A 17,067-nucleotide genomic window follows, 5' to 3' on the forward strand; every position below is an offset into this window, starting at 1 on the left:
ATTATATATTGCTCCACAATATTGATATGATATGCAATTATTATATAAAGGTAAATTTAATTAATTGTATTTTGCTTGTAGTACTGCATTTTAATAACTCCCTTTATTTACTACATACAATTATTTACGTTTTAATAACATAACCTAAATCTTATTTTTTCTTCTTATGATTTTTTTTTACTATGGCCTTAACAATTATCCAGTAACCAGGACCATATGATTGGCCAATATAATTAAAAGTGCGAATAAAAGTGCAGAGCGTAGAAACCAGGTGTCGCTTTTCCGAACTTGCACGGTCCCAATAGTTAATGTATAACATTAACATTACATAACAAAATTAAATTTAAAAATAATTTTTAAAGAAAATGTACTTAGTGGAATACTTGATTTTTATAAACATTCCTAGGTGGTCATAATAATATGGTCAGGGACTGTATTCCTCTCCGGACATTGTCGTTGGTGTTGTAGGTTGTCCAAGATATTTTCAAAACCCTTCTCATTAGTATTAACCATAACATAGCAATGCAGAAAACGACATCAAGACTGATATTAATACTACTGTTACAAAACAAGTTTTTTATTTTGATAAAGCCTTGTTGGGCTACCTCTATTCTCGCTCTTTACTTCTTGTTCAAAATTGAGTTGATAGTTGAACCATCAACTAAGATATTTATTTGTATTCTACGTATTCAGTATTGGTGGATCACATATAATTATAAAGTGTAAATTTTTGTTCTTTGATATTTTCATAACTTTGGTTTTCGCAGTAGGTATAGTCTTCATCCTCATTTTTCACAACTCTCAGTGACCCTATTTAACAGTATATGGAGACTATAGTCCGAATCAGCCATTAAAACAGTGGCATCTCCATAGCGGATGTTATTTACTCTTTCACCGTTTATCTTGATACCTTCTAAAGACTGCAATAAAGCGTTCGCAATTATTACTACCTCTGAATAGACGTTAAACAGTATCAGCGATAGCGCACAACCCGGTCTAACACCTCGTTGTATTTCAATTGGCCCTGAGGTGTTACCATTGGTTTTTATGATTGCTGTGTGATTGCAATAACTATTAAGTGACATTATTTGAAGTTTGAACTGAATATTAGTGATATTGTCCCCATCCTCACACTAAATTAAGTTTTTTGTACATTTTTAGAAAAAATATTAAAAATTTTCAAAAAATCAACTTTTGAAGCAATTTTTGCAATAATTCATCAAAAAATTAAGACAAATAAAAAGTTATCAATCGAAGTAGCACAGAAAACGATAATAAATATCGTTTCCATACCACCAGATTGACTGGTGGAATACTTTCTTTGGTTACACCTCCTGAGATTTTCAAAATTTATAAATCAAACAGGATGACGAGGAAATTAAGATGAGAGAATTTTAAATAATTCACAACTCATCTGCTCAGCGTGATAAAAGTTGCAACAAGAAAGATTCCAACAAATTAGAGATGGCTCTAGTGCATACGTGAAATTTCTTTCTTTGCAATTCGGGAAGGCCCAAAGTATGATACGTGGAGTAATCGGAGAGAAGAAGATATGGGACTACTGATGAGGGGGAAAAGACCTCCGAAACCGGTATAGACTCTTCCTGCACTCTCCGATTTAACCAGAGTATTATGAAGATGCTGCATTTTCGTGTTGCAAAGAAATTGAAAATGTGTATACATTTTTAACACAAATAACTTTACAAACTCTACTTTAAAGGGTTTTCTATACTTTTTGAGTAAAATTATGTCAGTTTTCCATATAATTCAGTATTTAAAATCAAATAGCAATCTTACAGTAGTTTATAAATAAAAAATAACGTTCAATCTTTTGTATAATTTGTTTATTACACATTGTTGAAGTCGATTCGTTAATCTGAGGCACAACTGTCTAGTGATGTAGGTAATTTTTTTGGGAAGTTAGGTTGCTAGACATGACTGGAAATTACTACATAACTAAACATACCTGCACATAGCATATAACGTAACATATAACATAATATTATTAATAGTAAACAGGCATAAATAACATAAACCTTACGCCAATCAATAATAATTATTTGTTTACACCATTATTATGTATTGATAACAAAAATGGGAAAATTATTTATTGTACAAAATAAAAATATTTCGTAGAAATAAATTCCACAAAATTTTATGAGTTTAGTATACACTCCCACTATTTCCAACAATTCTTGGTTAATGAAAGATTAAGTTGATTTGAGCGGTTAATAGTGTGAAGTAGGAATTTTTGTGTTATATGTTTCCTATTCCGAATGTGTCAAAATGAATCTCGGCTGAACGAATTGAGTATACCACCAAGTTTACCAAAAGCATTTGTTAGATACCTGTATGTGTATCAATGAGTGGTTTGGGAAAATAGTTACACTTCCTGGTCTACCGGTCAGATTCATCACTGTCGCATCAGGTCTGGTCCACACTGACCACCTCTGAGGTTTATACATATATAAAGACCACAAGATTTATTTTTAAAATAAAATCAGCCGTATTGGCACAAAACTGTGTTAAACATATTTAATAAAACGTAGAAAACAAGCTATAAGCGATCGAATATCGGAAAACCCTTCAAATATCTGCTTGCAGACTTTTGGGACCGACAATTCAATAAATAATAGATAAAAATATAACACAATGATAGGTTTTAAATGACTCTGAGATGTCATTTGCTGTTCATGGAGGAGTTAGCAGGTAAAGTGGCTGACCTTTGTTGGGTGTTCATGTATGGCTTCATGTTAGAGCGAGTTGATTCCCTATTAATAAAAAAACACTCAGTATTAGTCGAACGTAACAATGGATTAAGAAGAAATTTATGAAAGCATGCAATTGATATGCTACACATAGTTTCAAAAGTTACGCAACACCTAAAGTTGTGCTCATTTTCGTAGCTGATTTTTTCGTGAGCAGATTAACGGATTTCACTAATTTTTTTTATTATTATTTTCTTTGGTATTTACATACCGGGTGTCCCAATAAGAATGGCTCTCGGCCATATCTCAGGAACCGTTTATAGTAGAGCTTTGAAATAAAAAAATTTATAACAAAAGTTGCCTCAGGAAAAGCCTGGAAATTATTTTCATAATTGTGGGACCACCGCTAGAGGGCGTAATTGAATATCAAAAATTAAAAAATCTAAATTTTACAAAATTTTCCAAATGAAGGGGCACTGGAAATCCGATCGTCGTATTCTTCATAAAATTCTACGCATATTTGATTTGACAAGTTTAGGTCTACCTTTGGAAATAAGAGGTGGGGGTGAGTGGGAACCTTGTTATGAAAAACTGGCTGTGAGTCCGGTTCTGCTTAATCAAATTTTGCAAACTTGGTCTTGTTGAAGTCAGAGCTTTTTCGTCAATGTAAAAGTTATGATTTCGAACCAACTTACTGAGTAATATGCCAGCTAGAAGGCGTTATTTAATTTTTTTCAGAAATCTAGTGTTCCTTGGAAAATATTAAATACAAACATGCATTTTTAATACCATATTACAAAATTAGATAAAATTAGCAACAGAATAGCGAAAACCGCATGTTAATACCTTTTTTCTATCTCGAGATATCTTACAAAACGTGTAAATTTAAAAACAACTGTTACTGTCACCGGTAAACGAAATTCATTAAAAGTAGTGTGCTATGGAAACAACAAAGAAACATTTTCCAGCTGTCAACGTATATTAGGTCTTTTCAACGCTTCTCATTTGTTTCGAGCCTCGTTTGTATCTCGTATATTAATATTATACACGGATTATACGGCATATGACAGAGGCTAGAAACAAATGAGAAGCGTTGAAAAGCCCTATTACAAAGAAATAAAAACAACTATTTAGTGATGACATAAACGTTCAAATTTTTGCCCATCATTTTCGTTGCAAACATTTACTCTTTCAAGAGTAGATTGAACAGCAGTCTCAATTTCTGCTCTCGATATGCTTTGAATGGCGTTTAGTATTCTCTGGATAATGTATTCTAGAGTAGTGTATGATGGGTAACAATTTGAATATTTAGGTCGTCACTAAGTAGTTCTTTTTGTTCTGTGTTATATTTAATTTTAATAGTATTGTTTCTCTTTATATTGTTGTTTTAATTAATTATATTTTTATACGTTGACATCTGGAAAATGTTATTTTGTTTTTTTCCACAGCACACTACTTTTCATTAACTTAGTTTACCGGTGATAGTAAAATTTACACGTTTCTCGAAATATCTTGAGATAGAAAAAAGGTATCGACATGCGGTTTTCGCTATTCTATTGCTAATTTAATCTAATGTTATAAAGTATGATTTAAAATGCATACTTGTATTTAATATTTTCCAAAGAAAACTAGATTTCTGAAAAAAATTAAATAACGCCTCCCAGCTGGCTTATTACTTATTAAGATGGTTCAAAATTATCACGCTTACATTGAAGAAAAAGATCTGTCTTCAACAAGACCCAGTTTTCAAAATTTGATTTAGCAGAACCGGACTTACAGCCATTTTTTCATAACAAGGTTCCCACTCACCCCCACCTCTTATTTGCAAAGGTAGAGTTAAACTTGTTAAATCAAATATGCGCAGAATTTGATGAAGAATACAATAATCGGATTTCCAGTGCCCCTTCATTAGGAAAATTTTGTAAAATTTAGATTTTTTTATTTTTGATATTCAATTACGCCCTCTAGCGGTGGACCCACAATTATGAAAATAATTTCCAGGCTTTTCCTGAGGCAACTTTTGTTATAAAATTTTTTATTTCAAAGCTCTACTATAAACCGTTCCTGAGATATGGCCGAGAGCCATTCTTATTGGGACACCCGGTACAAGAACTGTTTGTGACTTAGGTTATTAACACCAGCAATGTAGGTCAGACAGGTAGACACCTGCAAAATAATTATACCGCCCTATGTGTGAAAATCAAACAAAACAAGAATTTGTTTGTTTGTTGAGGAGGAAAACAAGGTTTAATGTAAATACTAAAGACCCATGGGGCAACTATTTTTGAATTGTGACTGTGTATACCAACAATTGGTAAGGTACTTTTTATTTTAGAAATTCCAAAAAAAAAGTATATGAATTTCGTACTTTTACACTAGGATAGCCCCTTAACATAAGAAAAACATTTCTTTTGTTCCATCCGGTATAAGTACAAAAAAGAAGTTTCAGTAAACATTTGCTCAACTGTGTAAATACCAAGGAATAATCTAGAATAATTAAAAAAAAATTAGCGGAATCCATTAATTTGTTCATGAAAAAATCAACTATGAATGTGAGCATAATTTGAGGTGATATATAACTTTTGAAACTAAGTTTATGATGTAAAATAGAATTAGTAGTCAAGTAAAAACATTGTGATTGGTTACAAAAATCGTGTAAAAACTTACCTACAAATTTTAATAAAATGAAACGTTTACTAAAATAAAAAATGTATTAAGTGGATCTTAAATAAACACATATTCTTATGTTAAAAGAAAGCTGTAACTTATAGAAGCCAGTTTCAGTTCATTTTGTTTAAATCTCTTTCAAAATAACTTTGCTTCTAAAAAAGATATTGGGCAAGATCTAATTATCCAATTACTACTCTGTCAAGCAGCCTACCTGAGAACATTTTCCAAAAACTCCTTTCTAAAACGTTTTCGAAAAATAATTTGACGATCTGAAGTCGGAAAGTTGAAGGGGTGAGTTTTTAAGGGTAAAAACGGTTTATCACGAATTCTGGCAAAATTACAAGTCCAATTGAAAAAGTTAAATCGTAAAGCTACATAACCTCAAAATTTATGCGAAAATTCAAATATCCGAGTTTTTGGTTATTTATTTTTATCTTCCACAAAACAATTTTGTTTCACGAAAGGACATCGCACACATCTTATGGAAAATATAATGTCACTCAAATTCAATAAAATTTATATGAATATATTCGTTTCAATTTAACGATCAATTCTTATCATTGCGCCAACTCTTAATTTTCAATAATAAGAGCAGAAATTGATATAAATCAATCTGAAATCAAATGGGTAGGTACATAAGTTAGAGAGAGAAAAAATATTTTAAAATACCCAAATTATAGTTAGTTCATAAATCTTCTCGAGCTCTTAAGCATCTTATTATAATAGTTTCACTAATCCGCTTAGGCCCAGCGGGGTTTAAGCCGTTTTGAATAGCACCCAGAGCAATAGTGATTATAACTGACACGTTTATAGACTCCAAAAATGTGATTTCGATAAACTTTAATTGCAATTTGCGCCGTAATTAATCATAATTAAGAGTTGGCACAATGATAAGAATTGACAGTTAATTTAAAACGAATCTATTCGTATAAATTTTATTGAATTTGAGTGACATTATATTTTCCATAAGATGTGTGCGATGTCCTTTGGTGAAAACTTACTTACCTTTTTATGTCCCAAACGTACCGTAAATTTTTTTATTTAAAATATTTATTTTTCCCCTTATTTTGATTACCTAAGGGCCGGTTGTTCGAACACTAATCAAAAATGGAATCAACTGATCATTATCAAATATTTAATTATTGTCAATGTCAACTTGTCATTGACAGTTCAAAGCATAATTGATTACAATTATGAGATTAATTGTTTAGTTAATCAATTATGTTAATAATCGTTATATTAATTAATAATTAATTAATCAATAAATTATTTTAATTATCATAATGATAATAATTAACATAATTGATTACAATCAACTGATTGGCATACGAACAACGGATTTTGTTATTTGCTGGTTGTTAAGGGGACTTGATTATAATCAACTTCTTGATTAGCGTTCGAACAACCGGCCCTAAATATCGAAAAAAAAAAAAACACCATAAGTTACAATTGACAATTCTCACGTTGAAATATCTCTTTTTTAAGTCGGTACGTTTTTTGTTCTGTGACATCTCTACTTTCTGATGGTGTAAAAAAATATACATTAATATAACGAATTTACTCATAAAGTCCAAAATAAACGAAAAAACTCGAGGGGTATGATAAATTGTATTTTATTTACATTACAGCTTTCTAAAATAAGATCCACTCAAGTCAAAAATCTATATTTATATCACTAATGTCTAAATTCAATCCCAAAGCCATGCAATGCTCAGCCACTAGCTAGGCACAGTCGTCTCAGTAGTGGTCCCTGACAAGAATTGAGTAGGTTCTGTACAGACTGAAAAACCAAATAATATCTTTTTCCACCTACCTCTACCGAAAGTATACTTTTCCGGACCTGATTGTAGGGAGCAAAGTTGTACTTTTCCTCCCTAGGGAGGAAAATATTTTTCCTCCCTAGGGAGGAAAAGTAAAAGTGACGTCATAGTATTTCATTCATGAAATATAACTTATTGACGCCCTGTATAATATCTATTTTCTATTACGAAGTATCTATACATTTTAACGTTTATTTATAAAACACCCTCTATTTTGCAGAATGGTAAAAAACAGTAAATTGTTATTTTGATTTAACAATGTTTACATTAATAATTTGACTTATATTTGACAGTTGACAGTTACATTGTACCTACTTGTTGTTTTAGTTCTAATAAATTTTGTTGGTTAGTTACATAAATAAATTAAGTAAAAATGAAAAAATTACTTGTTATTTGAGGAAGGTGGAAAAACCATATGTATAACATGGGAGTAAAGTGCCTTTTCCTCCCTTGAATGATTACTGCCCTCCGCTACGCGTCGGGCAGTAAACTTCATTCTCGGGAGGAAAAGTTACACTTTCCTCCCTTGTTATACAAATAGCTATAATCTACCATTCAGTAATGTGCACTAACGAAAAACTAGTCCGGTAAACATCTGTTTTGAGATTATTTGTTTTTCTTTTATCTTTTGTTTGAACTAACTATCGATAGGACTGTCTTTGACTCCTAAGTCCTAAACACCTGGTGGAGAGCGGCTAAATACTGATTTATTTATCACCACACAAATCTGCATTACAATTAATCTTTTTGTCCCTAACACTTGTTTTAGAAAAAGTATTAGAAAGGTTATAGAGAGATGAGATGATAAAATCTTCACTCCACTTTTCATTTTATTTTTATTTTAGATTGGACACCTGAAAGCTGAAAGTACATAGAAATTCCTTTAGCCACATTTTTAGCTCCCTAGGTGTCCCCGGTGTCTCCCACAAACAAGTGTTAAAAAATTCCTGAGCGATCTATTGCTTTAAAAAATCTGAAAAAATTCATGAAGATACATTTTTATGCCCACAAACATTGATGTTTTTCAGATTTTTTTAGCTCACGAAAAATATTTGAATTTTTCAAAATATAATTTTCAGGTTATGTAGGTAATTTTTGGCAAACTTCTAAATAATTATGTTTCGTGTGTTTTTTTTGTTCTTTCGAATGGCTGGGTTAGATTTGCCAGTTTCTCACCGGAACATCCTAAAATTCGAAAAAAAACCCATTTTTTTTTGTATTTCCCCCATATTTTTAGCTCATAAACGGTTTGTCTTTTTTTTAGAATCGATCATGTTCAAAATACGACAAACCCTCTTTTTTGATATTTTTTACAATGTTTTTAGCACATAATCTCAACTGTATGTGGATTTTTCATCTATTTTTTCCGTTTTTTTTTTAATAAAAGGGTAATAAATGTTGGCCATTTTCAGACCGAAACATACACTCTAAATTCAAAAAAACTGCATTTTTTTTTATTAATTTTTTTCATATTTTAAGTACATTTTAACGATTTTTGTTCCCCCCTTCATTCAAGTGGTGATTATCGTTTAGATATTATCATTTACGGATAAAATTAATAAAATAAATTATATTTAATTTCATATTAGACCTGTCTTTTAATTTTTTTTATAAAATTACAAAATAGTAAAAAATGTTCAAAATCAAGTTACAATAATAATTTTTGTCTTCATCAACATATTCGTTTATTACGGGGTTAATATCTAATATAATAAAAGTATTTTTGCTGGTCTAATAATTTTTGACTTATTATGCTATTAAAAGCGGAAAATAGATAAAAATCGTTCTTTATCCACATGCAGTTGAGGTTATGTGCTGAAAACATGGAAAAAATATTTAAAAAGAGGGTTTGTCGTATTTTGAACAAGTTCTAGCTTGAAAATGGCAAACCTAATTCCGTTATTAGAAATGACAAAAAAATATATCAAAAATCGTTATTTATTGACATCGTTTATGTGCTAAAACAAGGGAGAAACATCAAAAAATGTTTTTTTCTTCGAATCTTGAGAATGTTCCAGAGAGAAAATGCCAAATCTAACCCCGCTCTTCAAAAGAACGGAAAAAATACATGAAAAATAATTATCTAGAAGTTTGGCAAAAATTACCTACGTAACCTAAATTTTTTTTATTGTTTTTGCACATGAAAATGTATGTTCATAATTTTTTTTATATTTTTTAAAGAAAATGATCGCTCAGGAATTTAATTTTTCGAAAAATAAACATTTTTGTGATAGGGGACCCCTGGGGCCACTTAGAACTAAAAATTTGGTTAAAGGGGCTTGTAAATATATGTATGTACTTTGGAGTGCCAAATACCAAATAAAAATTCAGCCGAGTACAGATTTTACTATCTTATCCTGTTATATACTTTGCTCAATATCATGCAAAATAATGGAATATTACTATATTATGACTACATGAACTACTGTTAAATTTTACGTAATTGTTATTGTTAGAATATGAAATAAATGAAAGTGAAGCACAACTGAGCGAAACAGTTTTCAAAAATCAAAGCCACAGTAGGTTATATTATTTCATAGTAAATGAAATGTTAGAGAAAAAAACGCAGAATGTTAGAAAAAAATGAAACGATACGTTTTAACATGTTTATTTATAACAAAAAAGAAAATATGGTACAATAAAAACGTGATAAATAAAAATATAAAGTGAAATCTAATTAGAAAAGGTAGATATTTAGAAAAATAAGAATATAGCATTAGTCATAGAACGTAAGATAACAAAAATGACAACAGAACATGAAGAAAGGTTTTTAAGAATAACGATAGAACATCTGTAAAAGTTTTCAAGAATTTTTGAGTATATTTATAATGAAAAATGCGCGCGCATATGTATGAAGTAATTGAAAAATCAGTCGCGTACAGGGTACAAGAAAATTATTGAATAGGGAAAAACTCATGTCAGAAAATCACATGAATACAACAATACACGAATACAATACATGAATACAACTTAAAGATATGGTTGGAACATGAGCATTGATAAATGTGTCAAGGAAAAACTGAGTAGACCATGGATTCAAGAGATAAAATACATTTCTAAGGATTGTCACTCTATAACAATTTGCCTATTTTTGTCCACACAAAACCGATTGAAGTAAAAAAACTATTAGACAGACAGACCTGATATCTCCAAAGCTATTCACTAGCCGATTAGATTCCTATTACTAGTATTCGCATGCTCTTCTTCTTCTCCTTCCTTTATATGAGTAATTTGGCTTGTTAATTGGATGATTGATACCTCTATGGAAGATTGTCACTCTAGCTCTTGCGCGGAGGGCCGATACTTCTTCTAGCACGTGGTTGAAACAATCAAAAGAAAGAAGCGGGCGAATGAAATAAAGAATAAATAGAAAAACATAAGATGAAACTATTAGCAGACAATATGCAAAAAAAAAGATGCGGAATGATAATAGACCGTTTTAAAGGTTATTATTATAAGAGCAGATAAGTATGAAGACGAGCGTTGGTCTCTTTATTCCTTTATTTTTTTATCAGTTGCCTTACAATGAAAATCAACAACAGATGCAATTTTCATTGTAAGGCAACTGATGGAAAAATACAGGAATAAAGAGACCAACGCTCATATGGTATTCATTGATCTTGAGAAAGCATATGATAGAGTTCCTCGAGAGATTCAGTGGTGGGCACTCAATAAGAAAGGAGTCCCTGGTGAATATGTAAAGATTGTGAGAGATATGTATGAGGGAGTAACGACTAGTGTTAGGACAGGTGTGGGAGAGACTGATAAATTTCAGGTGAAAGTAGGATTGCACCAAGGCTCGGTGCTTGGTCCTTATTTATTCTCATTAGTTTTGGACCAGATAACAGCGAAATTACAGGGTAGCATTCCATGGTGCCTAATGTATGCTGATGATGTAGTGTTAATAGGAAATAGTGAAAGAGACTTAGAACAAAAACTGGAACAGTGGAGACAAGCTCTGGAGGAAAAAGGTTTAAAACTTAGTAGGGCAAAAACAGAGTATTTGGAATGTTCATTTAAAGATGGAGTTACTACAAATAAAATGGTATCTTTGGATGGTGAAATGATTGTGAAAAGTAATAGTTTTAAGTACCTAGGATCGGTATTACAGAGTAATGGAGAAATAGATGGAGATGCATGCAGTAGAATTAGGGCTGGATGGATGAAGTGGAAAGAAGCGAGTGGTGTGTTGTGTGACAGAAAAATTCCACTGAAGCTGAAGGGATAATTCTATAAAACAGCCATAAGACCGGCTATGATGCACGGAACTGAATGTTGGGCAGTGAAAAAGAAAGAGGAACAACGAATGCATGTGGCGGAAATGAGAATGCTTAGATGGATAAGTGGAGTCACAAAGAAGGATAAAATTAGAAATGAGTATATTAGGGGAAGTCTAGGTGTGGCACCAATTGATGCCAAAATGAGACAGCATAGGTTAAGATGGTTTGGTCATGTTCAACGTCGAGACGTTAATCACCCAATATTCCTGGAAGGAGTAGGAGAGGAAGACCAGAGAAGACCTGGGAGGAGACGATAAGGCAGGACATGTTGGTAAAGGGGATTAACATTGATATGACCCAAGAGAGAATTGTGTGGAGAAATGCAATTAGGGAAGCCGACCCCGCATAGGGATAAAGCAAAGAGAATGATGAAGTATGAAGACAAATATTAATGTTTCTTTTAAGCCACCATATTATGACAGACACAAAAGCAAAAGAAAATATCAGTTTTAATGCTACCCGAACTATATTTACTGTATTATTTAAATTATTGCAAACCTCTACAGATATTCCATCTAAATTTGTACTTGGTTACTTAAATAGTGGATAAAATATTAATTGCTTTGACAAATCCATTAAAAAATCTATAAATTCTTGACACCAACATTAATCTTGGGGCATAACTTTTGATTTTAGGAGGGGGGCTATCAGCTGAGGGAATGTGGTATCTTTCAGTGACAATACCACCTAGACGTATCACTTTTGGTGAAAAATTGTTCAAAATATTGAAGATTTGTAAACATTTGTCCAATTATTATTTAAAATGTTTAAGAACGCAATAATTTGTAAAATCAATGGAAGATTTCATAAGGAAATATTAATTAGGCTTCATTCTACTGATTTCTATGAGAAAAATAAGCGTAATCTCGGTAATGACGACCTCTGAAGTGTCGTTGTATAGGGAAAAGGGAGAGGAATAAAATTATATAGAAAAATAAAATATGGCGGATTGGTACGTGGAGCATTAATGCTGTATCTCTGTTGTTATTGGTCCAATGGTGACGTACGACATATCACGTGATAAGGTTTCGCGAATACGATACACCATTGATAAAATTTAAAAATGATAATTAACATAGAGATTAACAAACTCAAATTTTATGCTCTATAGTCGTCTGTTATATATACAACTTAACCAAAAATACAACCATTCAAAGAACACATAGATACCGCCAGATATAGGTGATACAATAGGACAAATGAGACACAGCAAAAGAAACTACATTATATATCCTGGGAAAAGCAAGTAAACAAAAAAGAAAAGATTGGATGACCTATGGAACCCTACAGCTGATGGAAAAGAGAAAACTACAAGAAGATAACAAAGATGAACATAACAGAATTAGCAAAATCATTAAAAGACAAATCAAAGGAACCAAAAAAAGGGTGTAAATGAACAGTGCAAGGACAAAGCACTATTTTGCAATAGAGACCTAACACTGTCTACACTGTTATACGGAGTTGAGGGTTGAATGTCTCAGCAAAAGTGTAGCATTTGATTTGTTTGCCGCAACTAATTATCTTAGTTTTTCTTGTAATCATAACTCATTTCGTCTGTATTAAAATTTTATTCCACTTTAAGCAACCTCTTTAAAAATCACAATGATCACTAGAGTATTTCATAGTCCTAAATATAGAAAAATATCTTATTTACTACTATAACATGCAATGCGAAGCTACTAAACATCCCAAAAGTTTTGAATATCGTGTATAATTTGCGCGATAAAAGGCCAGATTAAGTAAGGTAAAAATTCAGATCGATTTTCAACAATAAATTTGGAAATATTTCACGTAATGTCGTATACTGTGTGAGTTACATGTTTTTTTTTTAAATTTTTAGATGGCGCTAGTGAAATGTTGACAAAATTGGTACTAAAAGATATAATTGGTAGATAAAAGATTAAGTATAACATCTGAATTAGCTAGTAAATGGCGTGGTTCAGTAGCATCCAATATAATAAAATATTTAACGAATTTATGTTATCTTAGGGACAATTTAGGGACTCCTTTTCCTACCCGCTCAAGGAATTTGTTCAAATTATCTCGATACGGCGTATTGTTTTACAATGACCGTATAGAGCTTTTCCTTATCTAATAAACCTGTTAAAACCTTTTCAAATATTCTTTAATGCTCTTCGTACATTTTAGTTTTACACTACTTGAAGATCGATCTGTATCGAGCCATACAGCTAAAACCTCTAACGCCTTCTAAAAGGTTTTATTTTTATTATACTGGTTGCAGTTAAAAATGTCCTTTACTCGTTTTTGTAAACACTTAAAAAACGCAATTGCCTAAGTAATAGCCTAATTCTAGGCTTAAAATCAAAAAAATATCTCACCACCATGACACGATCGCCCTCCTGTTGAGTTTCATCAAAAGCGAACATGTTAATAAATACCTATAAAGAAATCTGAACAGAAATTCACCGCTACACTAATTAACTTTTTTCAAAAATATTTTTATGTTCGATCTCATCCAAACTTAATCCAGACTCTTATACGATCCATAACGCTTTTTTTACAATTTTGTACTATTAGAAACCATCAAGCACCACATGCCGCGCATTTCCAATTATAACAGAATAGTTCTAGTGCCAAGGAACATTATTAAATTGTAAAATATTATAGATAAACTCATGGACAAGATTACTGCACCACTTTATTGGTACTACGAATTGATTTCAAGGTTACGCTCTAAATTTGGTGTTGACGTCATCATTCACATGTCCACTGCCAACTGTCACCTCTTAGCTGTCATCTGTCACCTGTCAAGACTGTTCTACATAATATATGTTCAAAACTGTTGATTTGACCAATTCATATTTATGCTAGACCAGTTTGAGAACAAACATGCAATAAGTCCACAACAGGTTTAAAATGGTACAAAACAAATCGAATATAGATATACAGAGGTCTACTACGACAGTAAAATATGTCTAAAAGGGATTGTCATATGTCTAAAAAGATTACAGTTGGCAATTGACATATGAATGGTACTGTCACATTAAAATTCTGAGTGTGATTTATCATCATCATCATCATCATCAATGGCGGTACAACTCTTCGTGAGTCTTTGCCGCGTTTACTATTGCCTTCCATGTTTGTCGGTCCTGTGCCACTAATTCCCATTGTCGCACTCCAATTTTCTCTAGATCTTCTTTGACTGCATCTTTCCACCTTTTTCTATGCCGCCCTACAGACCTTCTTCCATCTGGCCTTTCCCAGAATACATTGTTTATAAGGCAATTGTCGTTACTGCGTATCACATGCCCTGCCCACCTGAGTCTATTGGCCTTTATATATCTGACTAGATTTTCTTTTCCGAATAGAGACTCTAGTTCGTTATTGTATCTGCGCCTCCATTCGTTTGTCACGCTGTCTCTGCAAGGGCCGTATATCATTCGAAGGATTTTACGTTCCCACACCAGCAATTTATTAACTTCTCTTTTTGTTAGCGTCCATGTTTCGCTTCCATACGCGACTGCTGGTCGTATTATGGTCTTATATATCTGGATTTTTGCACCTCGTGAAAGAAGTTTTGACTTCATTAGATGTTTTTACACATTTTAAACAGCTCGATCATTGCCTTCAGTAATGTTGCACGATTAATTGAATCATAAGTCTGTTTGAAGTCTATAAAGATCTGATGCATGTCCTGATTATATTTCCAATACTTTTCAAGCATTTGTCTTATTGTAAATATTTGATCAATAGTCGATCTGCCAGGCCTGAAACCACACTGGTAGTACTAATCTTTTTAATAATATCGAAGCCAATATTTTATACGTAGTGTTGATTAGTGAGATTCCTCTGTAATTCATGCATGATTCCTTTTTTCCTTTTTTCCTTTCTTGTGTATGGGTACGATAATACTACCATACCATTCTTTCGGCATTATTTCTTGTTGCCAGACCTTTTCTATTAATTGATTGATTTTACTAATGAGTTCATGACCGCCTGTTTTAATTAAAGAGTGTGATTTAAGCGCGACAAAATCAAGCAGAATCAATCGAAGATTTCTTTAAGTAGATTTACATGAATAAATGGGGTAGACGCAAAATTTCGGCTCCAATTCTTTTTAATGCATTTATTTTTAGCGTGGCAATTCTTATTTTACTTACAGCCTCTCTAAATAGTTGGATAGACCTCAGACTAAACCATTCCCTTAGATTTCATAACCAGGAGGTTCGACTTCTTCCTACATATCTTTTATCTTTTATTTTGCCCTCTATAATTAAACGAAGCAGACTATAACGAGGAACTCTTAACTATATGACCGGAATATTCAAGTTATCAAGGACTCCAATATTCCTAATTTTGTCTACCCATTAGTGTAGGAAACAGGTTGAACCTCTCTCAATGGACACAAGTCCGGTTTTATTTTTTTTTTCTGGTATATCAAGGAGTGCTTATTATGAGACTAACTTTTTCTTAAAAAATTTCGCCCCGGAACCCCCTTTTCATCCATTTAAAGGGGGTAATTTGTGGTTTTTACGAAACGTAGCCCTTCCTGTACGTTTTTCAAAAAATTTACTCAATAGTAAAATGAAGAGGACTATATTTCCTACTATTTATTTCCCGACAGCATATGTCTATCACCACCGTTTAGCGGGGGTGGCGCCCCAAAGTAGACAAATTTTAAAAAAAGATGTTTTTTAAAATTTTTTTTTTCCCTAACTGTAATGAAAGTTAAGAAGAAACCATGCGGCAATTAATCACAAATAAGTGGCTGATTTTTTGGTATAGGTTTCATTTAAGGGCAATTGCAAATTTTTTAACTACAGCGTGTTATATTTTAAAAAACCCTTTTTTATACCATCTGAACCGCCTATGCTAGAGTAAAAAAACTTTCAGCGATTATCCATGTACTGGTGTTATTTACAAATTTATATAATGCACCCCCATATTTTCCCCGGAACCACCCAAAAAAAGGAGAATTAATAAAGAAAATAATCAAAAATTGATTTTGGGCCCCCACTGTGGCTTTAGGGTGCAAAGAAAATAAAATATGCATAGGTCATAATGTGTAGCAGATAGTGTGTTCTTTTATTTTCCATAAGTACGTTATCACTAAAATGAATAGGTGACGAAAAAAAAAAAACAAAAACTGGAGCCCGCCAAAGCATTTCTGAGGTTTACGGAGCCACTGTGCCATAACGGTTGCTTATACGAAAAAAATGCACAGGACCTTATTTGTAGAGATAGTAAAATGAAGAGGACTATATTTCCTACTATTTATTTCCCGACAGCATATGTCTATCACCACCGTTTAGCGGGGGTGGCGCCCCAAAGTAGACAAATTTTAAAAAAAGATGTTTTTTAAAAATTTTTTTTTCCCTAACTGTAATGAAAGTTAAGAAGAAACCATGCGGCAATTAATCACAAATAAGTGGCTGATTTTTTGGTATAGGTTTCATTTAAGGGCAATTGCAAATTTTTTAACTACAGCGTGTTATATTTTAAAAAACCCTTTTTTATACCATCTGAACCGCCTATGCTAGAGTAAAAAAACTTTCAGCGATTATCCATGTACTGGTGTTATTTACAAATTTATATAATGCACCCCCATATTTTCCCCGGAACCACCCA

At 32.2% G+C, this 17,067-nt stretch overlaps 1 protein-coding gene across 4 annotated transcripts in view; it reads right to left on the bottom strand.

Moving 5' to 3' along the window:
- LOC114327074 (rho-associated protein kinase 1) overlaps positions 1-17,067 on the bottom strand; it is a 194,885-nt gene that overhangs the window by 81,346 nt on the left and 96,472 nt on the right. Inside the window, exon 17 of one of the 4 annotated variants that reach the window (XM_050654228.1) lies at positions 369-2,771. The exons of 2 other annotated variants lie outside the window; for them this stretch is intronic. In XM_050654228.1, the coding sequence (XP_050510185.1) occupies positions 2,681-2,771 (91 nt within the window). In that variant the 3' untranslated portion in view covers positions 369-2,680. Of the gene's footprint in view, positions 1-368; positions 2,772-6,828; positions 7,159-17,067 lie in introns of those variants that run through there. One more of the 4 variants, XM_050654229.1, reaches the window with a different exon arrangement.

The sequence above is a fragment of the Diabrotica virgifera genome, chromosome 6, assembly GCF_917563875.1.
Source record: "Diabrotica virgifera virgifera chromosome 6, PGI_DIABVI_V3a".
NCBI classification, from domain to species: Eukaryota; Metazoa; Arthropoda; class Insecta; order Coleoptera; family Chrysomelidae; genus Diabrotica; species Diabrotica virgifera.